Below are 15,392 nucleotides of genomic sequence, written 5' to 3'. Positions count from 1 at the left end.
TGCACTTTAATTTTTTACTTTCTATTTTAAAATAATTGGTTCTTCTCAACTAGGGACTCTATATGTGTGTACACATAGAGATGTGTGTGTGTGTGTGTGTGTGTGTGTGTGTGTGTGTGTGTGTGTGTGTGTGTGTGTGTGTGTGTGTGTGTGTGTGGGTGGGTGGGTGGGTGATATCTTTTGCTCCAGAATGTGCTGACAAACTGGTTAAGTGGGGTGTAGTCCCCAGTGGCACACTAAAGCGCTGTTTTTTAGTTTCCTTTCCAAGTGACATTATCATATTGCCTTCCTTTTCCCACTCCTAAATCATTTCTGAGTTCAGACTTCACTGATGCTGTTTAGAGTCTACCATTTGTAGGTTATATTTACCTGTACTCCTAAGGTCAGGAGGTTTATGAGATGCCGGCACATGATTGGAATTACACTGTGTGCAGCCTCGCGTTGAAGTTGCAGGCAGGCGCACAGCAAACGACTGACTGGTCCCCTGCATGAGCATGACACATGGATTTAATAAATCCTATTTACATTAGCATAGTAATTAAAATTGCGCATCATCCCCACACGGTGCATGTCGTCCATTCATGCTTATCTGACACACATCTCAACGTGCACGCATGTGTTTTCACCTAATTCTCGCGCTTTCGCCAGACTCCTGTCATTTTCCCTGAATAACCACCCCCTCTATGAAAAATGAACAGTTACTTGATATGCATTATAAATAGCTGCTCTGTGATTGGACGAGGCCGGGTTCTACTGCAAGCTCTTCCGTATAGCAACAGACCCCCCTCTCCCCCCTCCCATCTCTTCTTTTCGCCTCTTCTTCTCCCTGGAATCCCCACCCCCCACCACCCCTCTCTCCTCCTCCCCTCATCTCCTTCCCTCTTTCAAAATGCAGACACATCTCGTCCTCCATGTGGCTTCACCATCTACCCACAATGCACTGGGTGCCGCCACTGGCTTTAGATGTGGCAGTGTCTGTGTAGGGGGCTCCTCTCCCCTCTTCTCTCTCCTCCTCTCCTCTGCTTCGGCCTGACTCGCTCCTCCCCCGTCCACCCGGCACCCACTGCTGCGGCAGCATCTGGATGTGGTCGCCATAGCAACAGCAGCGGGCCTGACCCCACCTCCTCTCCCCTTCTCTTCTCTCTCCTCAAACACACACACACTCTCCCCCTAACGCAGACATACCCCTCCTACTCCCCCTCTCCTCTTAAGCTTTTTTTCTCTCTCTCTGAGCGACTGGGTGCATTTCCTTCCAGCTTGACCTGGATTTTGCGTGCGGCACCACATTTGCAACGCTGCATGTGTGACAGTGGTGATGATGAGACGCCGAGATGGATGGTCAACTGACCTGTTTCCAGGAACTTTTAGGGACAAGATGCCAAACTAGAAATTTGCTTCTTTCATATGTCCCTCACCATTGCCTTTTTACGACCCCTGTTCTGTCAGTGTTCAGTTTTTAAATTTGTTCTTTTACTGTTTTTCTAACCTCCTTCTCTTCTTTTTCTTTTTTTATTGGTCTTCTCTTGCTTCTTATTCTCCTTATTTTGCCTCTCCTCTTCTATTTTCCTTCCCCCAACCACTGCCTGCTTTTCACTTTCTTCTCCCTACCCATGTGCTTCAAGAAAGAAGCAAGGGCTGCAAAAAAAAAAAGAGGGTTGAAACAGAGTCAGCTGTATCCACCCTCCTCCATCACTGTACTCCACATCACACCCTGAGCCACTCTCCAAATCCCCCCTCTTCCCCCCAAACCTCCTTTATCACAAATCCTTGCCTCCTCCTCAGCTGATTGTTTGAACAACGCTCCCGGCATTGCGAAGGCAGATATTGCTTCATTTTTGTCACAATGACGCATGTAGCTCTTAAACACGTAGCACATATAGCATATTTCTGCTTTCTTGGCTCTCTTTGTAAAAAATTGCAGGCAAGCCAGCAGCAATATGCGCACATGAATCTGTAGACCCACACTTTTCCAGACATGAGTCATAGCCGCCGCCGTTCATTCAAAATACAAACTTCCTTTAAGAAGGATGCGCAGAGCGCCACAGTCAATAGGGACAACTCATTTACCACAATAAATAAATCGTTACAGTCATGGACCGTGTCGATTGCTACCATATGTTTTAATTTGTTTCTAAAACTGTTTTTTTTTTTATCTTTTAAAAATTAGATGTTTGTTTGTTTGTTTCATTCAGTATCATTTTTTGCTTGCAGAACTCAACACAAACACACAAGCACATGGTTCACCAGCCTCAGACACAATGTAAACAGACAAGAGTCTACATAGTATTAAAGTATCATGTCTTTATAGGACGATCAAGACAAAATACAGATGTACAAAATACAAATGAAGCATTTTTTTAAAATGCAACTGAAATATATAAAATCAAAGGAAAATGTGCTTGGTATAAATTAAATGTACACCATCCATCCATTCTCATTCATTTTCTCCTTATCAGGGTTGCGAGGGGTGCTGGAGCATATCCCAGCTACCATAGGGTGAGAGGCGGGGTACACCCTGGACAGATCGCCAATCTGACTCAGAGCTGACACAGAGAGAAAGAAACCATTCACACTCACAGTCACACCTATTGGTCAATTTAGAAAAACACCAATTGACCCAATCCTACTAACTGCATGAGGAAGCTGGAGTGCTTAGAGAGAACTCCACCCAGAAAGGCCACGGCCAGATGAGGCAACAGTGCTACCAAATGTACACCAATCAAGTTCATTTCACTTGACCATATCTTATAAAATGTAAAATTTTACACTGTACTTGTATAATAGAATTACATGGAAATTTTACATGTAATTAAATTAGGAGAAGCCTGTATTTTGGGTAGTAACAAAAAACATAATATACTGCATCTCAGCTGTATTTTGGACATTATGGAACATTTTGCAGGTATATACATACAGTGTGAGATACAACAAGTGACATATCAACATGAAGCACAGGAGTGGTTAAAAGGCATCTGATACTATTGTTGTTTTTGGGAAAAGAGCAAAACTGGCACACCTGTTGGTCTTTGGGGAAATGCTTCTTTTGTAGTTTTGTGAGGCTGTCTGTGTCTCTGTGCTTTCATATTTTGCCATATCTTGGACTGTGAGAGAGATTTATTTTGATGCATGACGTACGGCTGGGTGGGAGGGGATTCACAGGGAAATAGCAGCCATCAGGGAGCGTGCCTTGATCAAATTAGTCTTTCTAATTCAATCTGTTCACAGCACTTGGACTCTATCATGGTTTATTCACTAAGGTGAGCATACTAATTGGGCCCTTGCTCCTCTCTTTCCCTCTCTCTCTCTGTTTCATCTCTCACCTCCACCCCTTTTCCCCTTTGACTTTTCTTTGCCTTCTTTTTTTCTGTTTCATTCACCTTCAAATCCCCACCCACTCTGTCCTCAACTCATTTCGCTTGCTGTAAAACCTCTCCACCCTCTGTCATCATGCAGTAGATGTGGTGGACCAGCAGAGGGTGCTGAGGACCGGTTGCTTGGTGACTGGGGTGCACACACCGCCAATCCGACGTAACAGCAAGCTGGCCACCCTGGGGCGCATCTTCAAGCCCTGGAAGTGGAGGAAAAAGAAAAACGAGAAGCTCAAGCAGAGTTCCACAGGTAAGATGAGAACATGTGTTTGTATTTCCAGGTTTCGTACACGATGAAACCTGCAAAAAATGCATAATTTTTTATTTTTTTTATTTAAGCCACATAGATGAGAAGCACAACATGGTTCATACTAAGGAAAGACCTGATACATGTCTTTTAATCTTACTCTCACTGAATCAGATGATTGTTATAAGAGCAAAGCTGTAGGTGTGACATAATGTCAATTAGAATATTTTTTCTTGCATTGCATCACATATCAAAGTTGAATGTTTTAAACTATGTTTCAGTGTTTCGCATCAATAATCTCCTGTTTTTTACATCATATTTTTTACTTTTACATTTCAGTTAGTCACAGTGGTAAACATCAGATGTTGTTATTAGAAAACATATTACCAGAGTCCCCAAAGACTTGTAGCCATCTGGCTGGAATATTTTGCCTGCTGTACAAGAGAAAGGATTTTAAACTTTTTCATAATTGAATATATTGATTTGTTAGTAGAGTTATAGTTTCTATCTTTTAAAATCATTCATTTTAGTTTAGTTTTTATTACTCTCAATATTTGTTCAAGTCTCTTTTTAATAACACGGACAAGAATTTTTCAGCGGCCAGTTAAAAGTTCAGGGCAGACATTACAATTATAAACACTTTATGAAAGCAAATCACTTACAGTCATGTAGACATCCCGGTCTTACAACAATCCCAAAAGCTAAATACAAAATGTATAAAATTTCATTTATTAAACAATATTTAATATTTATTATATTTTGATTTATTATTTCTAAATTTTAAAAAAATTGATACCCACTTTTAATTTTATTTAACTATTTTAAACTTCTTTTTCCGTTTCCTTAAAAAAAGTTAATTATAAACATTGTATTTTGTTTTAAAATATAAGCAGAGTGAGCAAAATCTGTATAGGGCAAATTAATAGCTGCATGACAACCATCTTCAAATTTCGAGGCTAAAATGTAATGGCTACGATATCAGATTGCTGCTGCTGCAAAAATGCATTTAATGTTTATTTTCTATTAATTTTATTAATTTTTTTTTTTTTAGATGCGATCATAATGTTAGGATCCACTCAAAGTATACGGACCTTAATATTGATTTATCCCGAGTCACCTTGTGTGTCTACTTTTAAAAGCAGCATAATATTTGCTGAAGACAAGACTAAATGTGATGGCCTTGCTGTAATGGAGACTGATGTTGAATGAAGGTGACAGAAAGAGTGAATGTCATTTAGGGAAATCACAGTTGGTCACATCAGAGGTGTGCAGCAGTGTTTTTCAGCCCATCCTGCTGATAACTGCTCTCTGATAACTGTTCTTATCTGGACACAATGTCCAGTTAAGAGCTGCAATCTGATTGGTTATTCTATAAATTCAAAGCTAATTTGGAAGAACTTAAAAACGAATTCTATCTAGCTTTATATCACGTGTGTGTATTCTTATGGGTGAACTACTCTCACCAACAAATGAACTACATTCAGTTTCATTCTCCATTCACAGATGTAGCATTATCGAGTGGCCTTCTATGCCACGACCCAAACTCCACCACCCAAGGCTGCTGCTCCGATGGTGCGGTCTTACTTGGAGGATTTGGGGGACCATTGAATCCAAACCTCACAGTAAGCAGTGTGGAATACCTTGGTCCTGAGGAGGAGCATCCCCCTTCAGGTAGGACAATCTCCTGCTGTACTCAATGAAAACTAATCAATGGATATTATGGAACTGCAAAAGCAACAGATGAGGGGGAAATGGATTTGTGAAGTGGACGTGGCTGGATGTCTTTAACCCAGCATCAAAAGATCAATATGGTATAATGTTGCCGCAATTTGATAAAATGCTGTTTGGAGGGAAAAACGAAAGGAAGAGAGGAACTTTATTTTGTTACTTTCTCGCAAAAGCTCACAAATGTATGTTGACTTTAGAATTAAATTATTGGTTTATGTATTGCAAGATATCATAAGGAAAGCCTTGAGTTGGATGTAAACATTTTGCAATGCAAGTGTAATCCACTGTGCTGGCTTTCTCAAATGAAACTGAGATGCTTGTTTATGAACCCGTTTTTGGCACTTTGTACCAGTAGAGGGCAGCAAAGGCAAAGGGATTTTAATCGTCATGCTCGGCTGGAATAATTACAAAACTAGGGAATTTGTGAATGCTTGGATGTGTTTGGAACTGGTGCAGCAAATAAGTACATTTTGTTAATTTTTTAAAGAGAGGCTTTGGCAGATTTTAAGTGTCAAGTTTTTAAATCAGGCGGAAACTGAGGAATTTTCATTTACTTTGTATTTAGCCAAAGTAAATGAGAGTTTGCATGGTTTCACCACACATATTAAGTATGATTTCTCTGTAACAAAAGTCCATAAACGAGCTGTCTCCAGCTTTTGGAATCAATCAAAATGACATTTTATAGATTATGTGCTGTGAAACTCTTTGATTGAGACTATTTGAATAAATGCCTTTTTTCCTCCTTCTTTAATGTTCTTCAGTAGCCGCTCCTTTCCAAGACTGTGATCGGGTGGAGGAAAATGTGCGACTACAGGAGGAGGAGGGAAATGAGGAGGTGCACCCTGCAGGGGATTTACCTGAGGGACTGCAAGACATGGGAGAACAGATGGAAGAGAGATCAGAGGAAGAGATTCCTCCAGGAACTTCCCCACCACAAGTACCTCCAAAACTTTTGCCCCAGCTGAGTACTGGAGATGGTGAGTGCTGAGTAAATAACTGTCATTTTCATCCACATGTAGTGGCGTGAAAACATATTTACCCTCTTCTTGATTTCAGAATTTGTTTTAGATGATCAAATACATTTTAATATTAGACAAATATACCCTGAGCAAATACAAAATGCAGTTTTTAAAGGATAATTTAATTTATTAAGGGAGAAAGGCGATCCAGCCTGTGTGAAAAAGTAATTGCCCCCTAAACAACCTTTGTTGCAAGAACTGCAGCAATCGAGCATTTGCGACAACTACTAGTCTCTCACGGTGGAGTGGAGCATTTAGCCACGTTGGAGGGTTTTTGGGTGGCTTGTTTAAGGTCATGCCAAAGCATCTCAATCTGATTTAAATCTGGACTTTGACTAGGTCAGTGTTTTTTGAGCCATCCAGAGGTACACTGGTGTGTTTCAGGTCATTGTCCTGCTGCATAGCCCAAAGTGTTTTAGCCTCAGGGCATGAACCGATGGCTGGATATTCTCCTTCAGGATTTCCTGTACAGAACAGAGTTCATGGTTCCATCCATTAGAACAAGTCATCCAGGTCCTGAAGCAGCAAAGCCGCCCCAGACCATCACTCTACCACCCCCATGTTTGAATACTGTTATGATGTTCTTTTTATGAAATGCTGTCATAGGTTCACACCAGATTTTACTGAAAAAATAATTCAAAAAGTTCAGCTTTTGTCTCATCAGCCCAGAGAATATTTTCCCAAAAGTCTTAGGGGATCATCGAGATGTTTTCAGCAAATGTGAGACGAGCCTTTGTGTTCTTTTTGGGCAGCACTGGTTTTTTCCTCAGCACACTTTTGCCAGTTTTGCCTATTTTCTTATTGTTGAATCGTGAATACTGACATTAACTGAGGCAAGTGAGGCCTGCAGGTCTTCAGATGTTGTTGTGGGTTGTTTTGTGACCTTCCGCATAAGTTGTCGATGGGCTTTTGAAGTAATTTTGGTAGGCTAGTCACTCCTGGGAAGGTTCTCCACTGTTCCAGGTTTTCTCCATTTGTGGATCATGCCTCTCAATGGAATCCCAAAGCCTTAGAAATAACATTGTAACCCTTTTCAGTCTGATGGATGTCAATTACTTTCTCATCTGTTTCCAGATCACAGCATGATGGGTTGCTTTTTGAAGTCTTTTAGCCAACCTCACTTTGTCAGACATGTTCTATTTAAGTGATTTCTCGATTCAGCAGGTCAGGGTATGGCTCATATTTTTAGTATTTACTTAAGTTATATTTGTCTAATATTAAAATATAAAAATTGTTTGGTGATCTGAAACATTCAAGTGCAACAAATATCCAGAAAATTATGAAAATAAGAAAGGGTGCAAATACTTTTTTGCAGCACTGTAAGAGCTGTATAAAGCATATCTCTATCTGAACTGTATGCTGGTAAATACAATTGAAGCAAGATAACAAGCAAAGACATTTATTTTTAATAAGTGTAAATGTGATGTGAATGTACCCTTTAGAGTCAACACAGTGCAATGCAATTAAACACCAATGGACTATTTTTGGAAGATGTGCTTGACAGTGTTTCCTCCACCATCAACACCACTCAGTGGTGGAGGAACTGTTTCCTTTCCTTAAGTAAAAGTACCAGTACCACAGTTATAAAATACTGCGTTAAAAGTAATAGTCCTAGATCTTTAAATTAAGTAGTAAGGCGTACTGAATTCAAACTTGTACTTTTGTCATAAAATATAATTCCATACAAGAGAGGTGCTCACATTTACTGATGGTCAGTTAATCAAATGCATGTGACTAGCAAAACCTAGCTGCTACTTATATTAATCAGTAAAAGTGTTTTTCACACACTGCTTCTGGATTTATGCATGTATTGTGCAGCTTTTGGTAAATGAATAATAACACACTATACCTGCCTGCTAAGGACCATATGAATTTTTTATTATGTCCTGATAAATTAAACCTTAGCACTGAAAGAGAGTGTACTTTCTTTTTCACATCACTGTGTGGTTCAATAAAAACTGCAGAGCACAAATATCAATCTCATTTCTTTGCACGAAATCCTTGCAAAAACCTCATTTCCTTCACACACGCCATTCTCTTGTCATATTTAGCAGATGTCAAGAAATAAACAAATAATAGAGAAATAAAATAATATGCTAAAGATAGATAAGAAGACATTAATTAACCTGCTCATCTTCATTTGTCAGATTCAGGTCCTCTATCACTCCCTATTCATCTGCCCAACTCCTACCTCCCCAAGGAGCCTCTACCCAGGGCCACAGAAAGTCTGGCCTCAATGACCCTGCCACTAAGAGGGCCTCTGGCCAACCCCTCAGGGTCCCCACATCTAGGCAATATGATACACCCTCCCATGCCCCCTAGCTGCATAATGGAGGAACTGCAAAGAGCTTTCGCTTCTAAGAACAGACAGGAGAGGTGAGTCTGAAGTGAACCCATACAGCTGTTTACATGTGATTTTGCCTTTTACCATTGCCACTGGATTGCTACAGAGCTCTTTTGTTGGTTTATCACTATTCTACTACGTCAATTTATGACTTCATCGTAATATAGTCTGCGTCTAATATACTGTGATAGTATTTTGTAAATTATAATGGCCTATAATTTCCTCAACTAAAATGTTGCCTTTAAATCCACTGTCCACATCCGCATCATGTTCCTCAGTGTCCACGATGGGTGTGAGCAGGGCTCACCCCCACGGATGTGGTGCTCCGACGGACGGCTCTCTCGCTCCTGCAGCTCGGACAACCAACACACATCGTCTCTGGGGGGAAGTTGTGTGGGGTTTGGAGGGTCTGACTGGCCCAAGAAGGAGGCAGAGGAGAACAAGGAGAATGTGCGGCTGGACCAGTGCTTCTCCAACACCTCAGGCCTCCCCACCGACTTGGACGGCTGGAACGAGTCTGTTATCTCTGGTGGGTTGGCCAATGTAAAAGTGCATGCAGAGTTTGCACATTCTGGTTTTGAACAGGGTGCACTTGTTTTACAAATGAAACATTTACACTCAACGGGATGAAAGTCTTGCATTTGCATCAATTTTAGGATTTTTGAGTAAGCTTACACTCATTATGGGCACAAATGTTTTGCTCATTTCAGGCTTTTAATGATTTCATTTAATTGTTCTTTTCTAGAGTGGAGTGATTGTACAGTATACATCTTTAATCGCTTTAAAAACAAGAATTAGATGCACAAGTTTGAATTCATTTCTCTTTTTTTTCTAATCCACACTGTCCTGTTCCACTTGTTCTTATTCACATGTTGTGCATGATAAGGAGACATGAGGGCTTGGTTATTGGTGATAAGAAATACCTGAACACTTAATTTTCAAGTATGAACTTTACCATGTGTAATCCACTGTCTTATACTACACAGCAAAACACCCAACAAGTTTCTGCCCAAATATTTCCAAACGCCACTGTAAACAATTATCTGTTAGTGTGGAGGTTTGGATGAGATAAAGTAGCCATTGGCAGCCATTGTTAGGATATGAATAGGAAGAAATCCCTTACAAAGTTCTCCAAAGTTTAAAAATAAGTGACAGCGCTCTGTGTTTTAATGCTTGCATGCGTGGTTGTAGGCACACTTCCTCGCAGGCTAAGGAAGGAGTTGCTGGCTTTCAAACTACGAAACAGGCCCAGCAAGCAGGAGCTGGAAGACAGGAATATCTTCCCAGCAAGGAGTGATCAGGAGCGCCAGGAAATTCGCCAGCAGATTGAGATGAAACTCGCCAAGTAAGCTATGAAATATTCTTTTGACTGCTGTCTGTGGAGTATTAGTGATTAATTTGTCATAATACCTGCAACAAAACCTTGGTCATTTTAGAAAAAGCAGTTTAGGTTATGTAGGTTGCCTTGTGAAGATATCTTTTAACTCAGTAACATCAACTTTGCTGGGGGGTTTTAAAGCCATGGTTCCATATTAGTGTCGTGTAGTCTCCATGTAATTCATTATGTAACAATGCACTGTAAGCCCAAAAAACATCTGGGCAGTGTCTTTCCAGGGTAAACGTATATTCTTAATTGCCTGGGTTACACAACAGCTAAGAGTAGGTGGAGGTGTGAGATAAACATTGGCTCTAACTGGATTATCCGAGTCTTTTGCACAGACTTGATTTATCTTGCACAATCTGCTCAGATTGCTTATGTGTAGTTCTTTTTTTTTTCTTACTAAAGGTCAGTTCTTAGTTCTGGAATGTTTTGTTATGTTCTTAGTTTTAAACTTAGAAGTTACCCATTGTGGTAATAGTACATCTATTCAAATAAGGCCAAACTGAATAAAACAATTTAATATATTCCGCAGAATAAAAAATGTACCAGAAATTCTTAGATGCCTTTAAAAACTTGCCACTCTTCAGCTTTCTGGAATACAACGGGTACAGACAGACAGTTCTTCCAGGAAATGTCTCTGTACAAAAGCGCTGCCAGGACATTAATTTTTTTTTTCTTTTCTTTTCCAATGTAAGTGAGAAACTTGATGTTCAAAGACTAACAGCGGAGGTCTCGTGTCACAAGACTGGGGCTCTTTAACACAGCCGTATCAAACAGGGGCACGGCACAGTGTTGCTTAACCCACTATGCAATAACTCCCAGCCAAGCGCAGAGTGCCACCCACACTTTCTAAAGAACAAGATCTACAGTCTGTCTGCGGGAGAACTAATAATACTCCCGCCTCCTCATTTTCTTAGATTTACTGGAGGAAAATATATTATTATTTGGGGGAGAGGAAAACAGGTTTAAAGCATTCTCGAGCAAAAACACTCTACTCAAAGGTGAGGATGGAGCATGGCTGTAGCTTACATAAGCGCTTCAGGGTCTATATTTCAAGACAGAGAAGTTCCACTTGTAGCACAGCGGTTGTTACATAAAGACGTATATACAGAGCACTGGCTTTTGCTGAACTACTCCTTCTTGATTTCATTTTGTAAAGAATTTAGACAGCCATAAATCAAAGGAGCATCAGTGGGGATACCCAAAGCAGTCTTATTTGGGTGAACCTCTGCACTGCCCAGGTTTGTAGAATGATCTGGGTTCAATACAATTCATATGAGTTAAGCGGCAGAGAAAAAAAATCTACCTCTCTGTACTCATGCTGAATGATCATCCATCCTGTCAGTGATAAATGACCTTTCTATCTTTAGAATCGCACCACCTGGCACTTGTGCTGCAGTCATACTGTGCTGTTTCCAATCTTAGCTCCTGACACTGTTCAATAATGCATCTCCCCATGCGCTCCCTCCTCTCCATAAATGTCGGGGAGTTATAGCAGCAGAAATAATAGCAGGAGGGGGTGGGGGGTTTGCTACTGTACTTGAAACATGAAGGAAGCTTGGAATGGCCAATTTCGTCTCCTTGTTGCAGTTGGCAGCTGAAACAAAAGATCGAGCGCCTCCATCAACCACACGTGGGCGTTTCTATTGTTTTGATTTTTTTTGTATTCCTCCCCCGGCAGGCATAGTTTGGTTTTCTATTTTAACTCATTTTCCTGCGAACATCTCAACTCAAGTGTCTAATGGAGATCCCTAAACCGATGGGCGTTTATGCGTCATTGCAGTATTCTGGGGGATCCCTTTTAAACATCTTACTTCTTCTCGTTCAGAAAGCGGTGGGTGATGTAGCGTTACAGTTATGAGTCAGAGTGTGGATATTCAGGGTTCCCCAAAATATAAAATCTCCTCACTTGAGAGCAGAGGGGTAATGTAGCTTTCGTGATTCATACATCTCACAAGGAAATCTCATTTGCCCACCAAAATAGCATCCAATCTTGACAGTAATGTGTTATTTATTCAACTCACCCACAAAGACCAAAAAAATATAATTAAGGGGCTGTTTCTAAAAATAGCCACAGCTTCTGCATAAAGCGCATAGGGCTCTTTCTGGAGTAGTGAAATCCCCTCCCCTGTGTTACTAGGCAGAAGACAGAATTTGTGCAGGAAGACTGTATTGTCTTAAGGATACCAAGTATCGTTGCTAAGCAACAAGGCGATCAGGTCAATAATAGTGTGGCTGGTGGCATCCACTAGGGCATTGGAAGCGATATTCCTGTTCCATGTGTTTAAAATGTAATATCCTCGGAGCTGTGGGAACACTTTGTCTTTGTTTATCGAAGAGTCATGAGGCAAAGAAAAGCAGCACGTTGGGCTGTTTCCCCCCAATGAGGTTTTAAGATATTGGCATTCACACAAATATACATAAAAAAATTAAGTAAGGCTTAATAAATACATATGTGTGCATGTATATGTTTATAAAGATGGGATCCTCATATTCTGATGGAACAAAATGCTGTAATCATTGTAGACACCCTTCTGCTTTTTGTTCCATTTCTAATCACACGTCTCAGAGGAGACCTCACCAAGGGAGCCAAGCTATTGAATAATTCCTCATGCGACTCCACGCGCTGTGTCTGGTCACACATGTTAATTAACAAAGACTTGTTGCTTGAATGTACTCATTATCCTATGCAGCGTTGAGTAAAAACACAGAGAGCATCTGAAAAAATAAAAATCACACACCAGATTTTTCCGCTATCTTTTTTTTCTGCCAGTTTTGTGTCCCTTAATTAAAAGGCATGTCAAGAAAATGAGTTTGCGCTTAATGCTCATTACACAGTGCAACAGAGACCTGCATAGTTTGTGCATGGATGGTGAAAACAGCTCTCTCACAGATGTGGTTTTCTATTGTATTAACAGACTTTTAGAATACAACAATTTAATTGGCTGCTATGTGCCCGTCTATCCAGCGATAAACATACAAAACCTCATTCAGCTCGTTCTATGTGACTTAACTTTGATCTGTTACAGAACAAGAACTATAAAGAGTCCAAATATTGGTTTGGTCAAAAGGATAAAGAGAGCCCTGCTGTGCTCTACCCTCTCTGTCCTTTCCACCTGTAGAGGTGCACTGTGATGTGTGCCGCACGCTGTCTGAAGCTGAGCCCTTTGTATAAATAATAAATGTCAGCAGCAGCAAAAGATATTGAACTTTGAAGACCTTTTGGGCTCTTTGATGGTGATGGGTCAGCATGTGGGAGCCTAAATTCAGTCATTTGAGCACCACCACTGAGAGATTGTATTATATCACAAAGTAAATGATGTTTTTTATAACAATATTTCCTCATTTAAAAAACAAAAACAAAATAGGAAAAACTGAATTCAACTGGTGCAACAAAGAGGGTGAGAGATGACTGTGGCAGTAGTCCAGCGCACATCAGGAGGCTGGGGATGCCTTTAGCGAGAGCCCGCTATGCCCCGCCTCCATTAATTCGGCATGCAGTAACCAGGGAGACTGGGGGGAGTCGCGCACCAGCAGCTCATCACGACCCAGTTGAAAAGCGCGTGTAGCGAGTAGTAGAGAGGAGAGCCTTCACTGCTGCGGCGTTGTGCAGCAGATACTACCGCATCTGAGATGCAGCACACAGTACCCGAGAAATAATTAGCAGACTTCTCAAAATAATAATAACAACAACAAAAAAGGAGAATTAGCTTCGCTGATTGTTCCAGATGTGGGGAGCGCCTCCGCTGAAGTCTCACAGCCGCGGTTTGGATGCGAGATGGAAACATAGGGGATTCCTCTCGAGAACGCGCACAGCGAAGAAGCTGCAGCCCGTTTAAAGAGGACCGGACAGGTTATCTGAAGATACGATGGTTCAAAACGTGGTTTTGGTGTTTCTCCGCAGGAGGCTGAGCCAGAGACCGAATGTGGAGGAGCTGGAGAGTCGGAACATTTTGAAACGTGAGTTCAAACACCGCAAAACTACTCCCGAATATTTCACTCACAGCGAAGTATCTCACAGAGAGGCATGCCATATACATCATGCATTAATCAGCGCAGTAAACAACGCATGAGTACACTTTTTTCTTCATTTTTTAAAAATTTAATTATGAATTTTTAAAGGAGTTGTTTTTACTTTCTTAGAGAGAAACGACCAGACAGAACAAGAGGAGAGGAGGGAGATCAAACAGCGGCTAAACAGAAAGGTGAGACTCCGTTTCTATTAAATACACTGTTCTGATGCTCTGGTTACTTCAATGTAAACAACAGACGGTGACAAATGTTTGGCACCTTGTCTCTTCCAGCTCAACCAGCGGCCCACGGTAGATGAACTGCGGGACAGAAAGATCCTCATCCGCTTCAGTGACTATGTGGAGGTAGCTAAAGCTCAGGACTACGACAGGAGAGCAGACAAGCCCTGGACTCGTCTGTCAGCAGCAGACAAGGTATGTATTGGATAGTGCAGTCACATCACGTTGATCTCTATGTCTTATTGCCACCACTCACTCAGGACTTATCGCCAAAATCAATTTCACTATGTAAGTCAGTTGGATTAAACAAATACCCAACATCTTTTCCCAAATTCCCCATTGACTATCCAGCATTGCAAGTTGCTGTTATCAGCTTATCTCACAAAATCCCCTGTCCTCTTTAAACTTTTTAGCCTGATTTTATACACAAATATATATATTTCTTTCTTCCTGTTGTTGCTTTGCTGCTTGATGCACTGATGCATTTTTTTTCCTCTTCCCAACAGGCTGCAATCCGGAAAGAGCTGAACGAGTTTAAGAGCACCGAGATGGAAGTGCATGCCTCAAGCAAACATCTAACGAGGTCAGCATTTGGAAACGCCTGCCTGTGTTTGGAAGAACATGCATGCATGGGTTGATGCTCTATTCTAAGCTGCAGCAGTCTAAATTTAGCTCTCCTTGAGCATACAGAGGTGCATGCAGGAGCTAAAGATAGATGGGAGTGCTATAATGGGGAGGGGGAGGTTGTCCTCCAGAGAGTTCTCACTACCAGGTAGCAAAGCATGATGAAAGGCCACCGTGTCCTTGGCTTAATCATGTTTGAAAAGCACGAGACCTCGTGAGTTGTAACAGTGACCTAGAGGGAGGGTAGGAGTGTACGTGCCTGGCTTCTCAGCACTGTAAATGGCTGTGCTAAAAATAGAGCCACAGAACTGATTAATGGCTGCAATAACAGAAGGGCATCTGGTAACAAAGGCACCCTCTTGCTCTCACCATTTATTTCTATTCCCTTTCTTTCTATTTGTCTCTCCAGGTTCCACCGACCGTGAAAGTGT

At 41.2% G+C, this 15,392-nt stretch overlaps 1 protein-coding gene across 1 annotated transcript in view; it reads left to right on the top strand.

Annotated features, from left to right (window-relative positions):
• Nucleotides 1-15,386, top strand: part of phactr3a (phosphatase and actin regulator 3a) — a 33,678-nt gene extending 18,292 nt beyond the window's left edge. Inside the window, exons 2-12 of the mRNA XM_085344980.1 lie at nt 3,454-3,618; nt 5,119-5,286; nt 6,105-6,320; nt 8,510-8,738; nt 8,985-9,235; nt 9,898-10,051; nt 13,992-14,047; nt 14,231-14,292; nt 14,392-14,532; nt 14,844-14,920; nt 15,371-15,386. Coding sequence (XP_085201106.1) covers nt 3,454-3,618; nt 5,119-5,286; nt 6,105-6,320; nt 8,510-8,738; nt 8,985-9,235; nt 9,898-10,051; nt 13,992-14,047; nt 14,231-14,292; nt 14,392-14,532; nt 14,844-14,920; nt 15,371-15,386 — 1,535 coding nt within the window. The remainder of the gene's footprint in view (nt 1-3,453; nt 3,619-5,118; nt 5,287-6,104; nt 6,321-8,509; nt 8,739-8,984; nt 9,236-9,897; nt 10,052-13,991; nt 14,048-14,230; nt 14,293-14,391; nt 14,533-14,843; nt 14,921-15,370) is intronic.
• The last annotated feature ends 6 nt before the right edge of the window (nt 15,387-15,392 follow it).

The sequence above is a fragment of the Diplotaxodon limnothrissa genome, linkage group LG20 (assembly GCF_057381915.1).
Source record: "Diplotaxodon limnothrissa isolate DT_005_m linkage group LG20, D_limnothrissa_male_GT1.1, whole genome shotgun sequence".
In the NCBI taxonomy this organism is placed as follows: Eukaryota; Metazoa; Chordata; class Actinopteri; order Cichliformes; family Cichlidae; genus Diplotaxodon; species Diplotaxodon limnothrissa.
The sequence above is the reverse complement of the archived record's forward strand: the minus strand, read 5'-3'. Positions and strand labels throughout refer to the sequence as shown.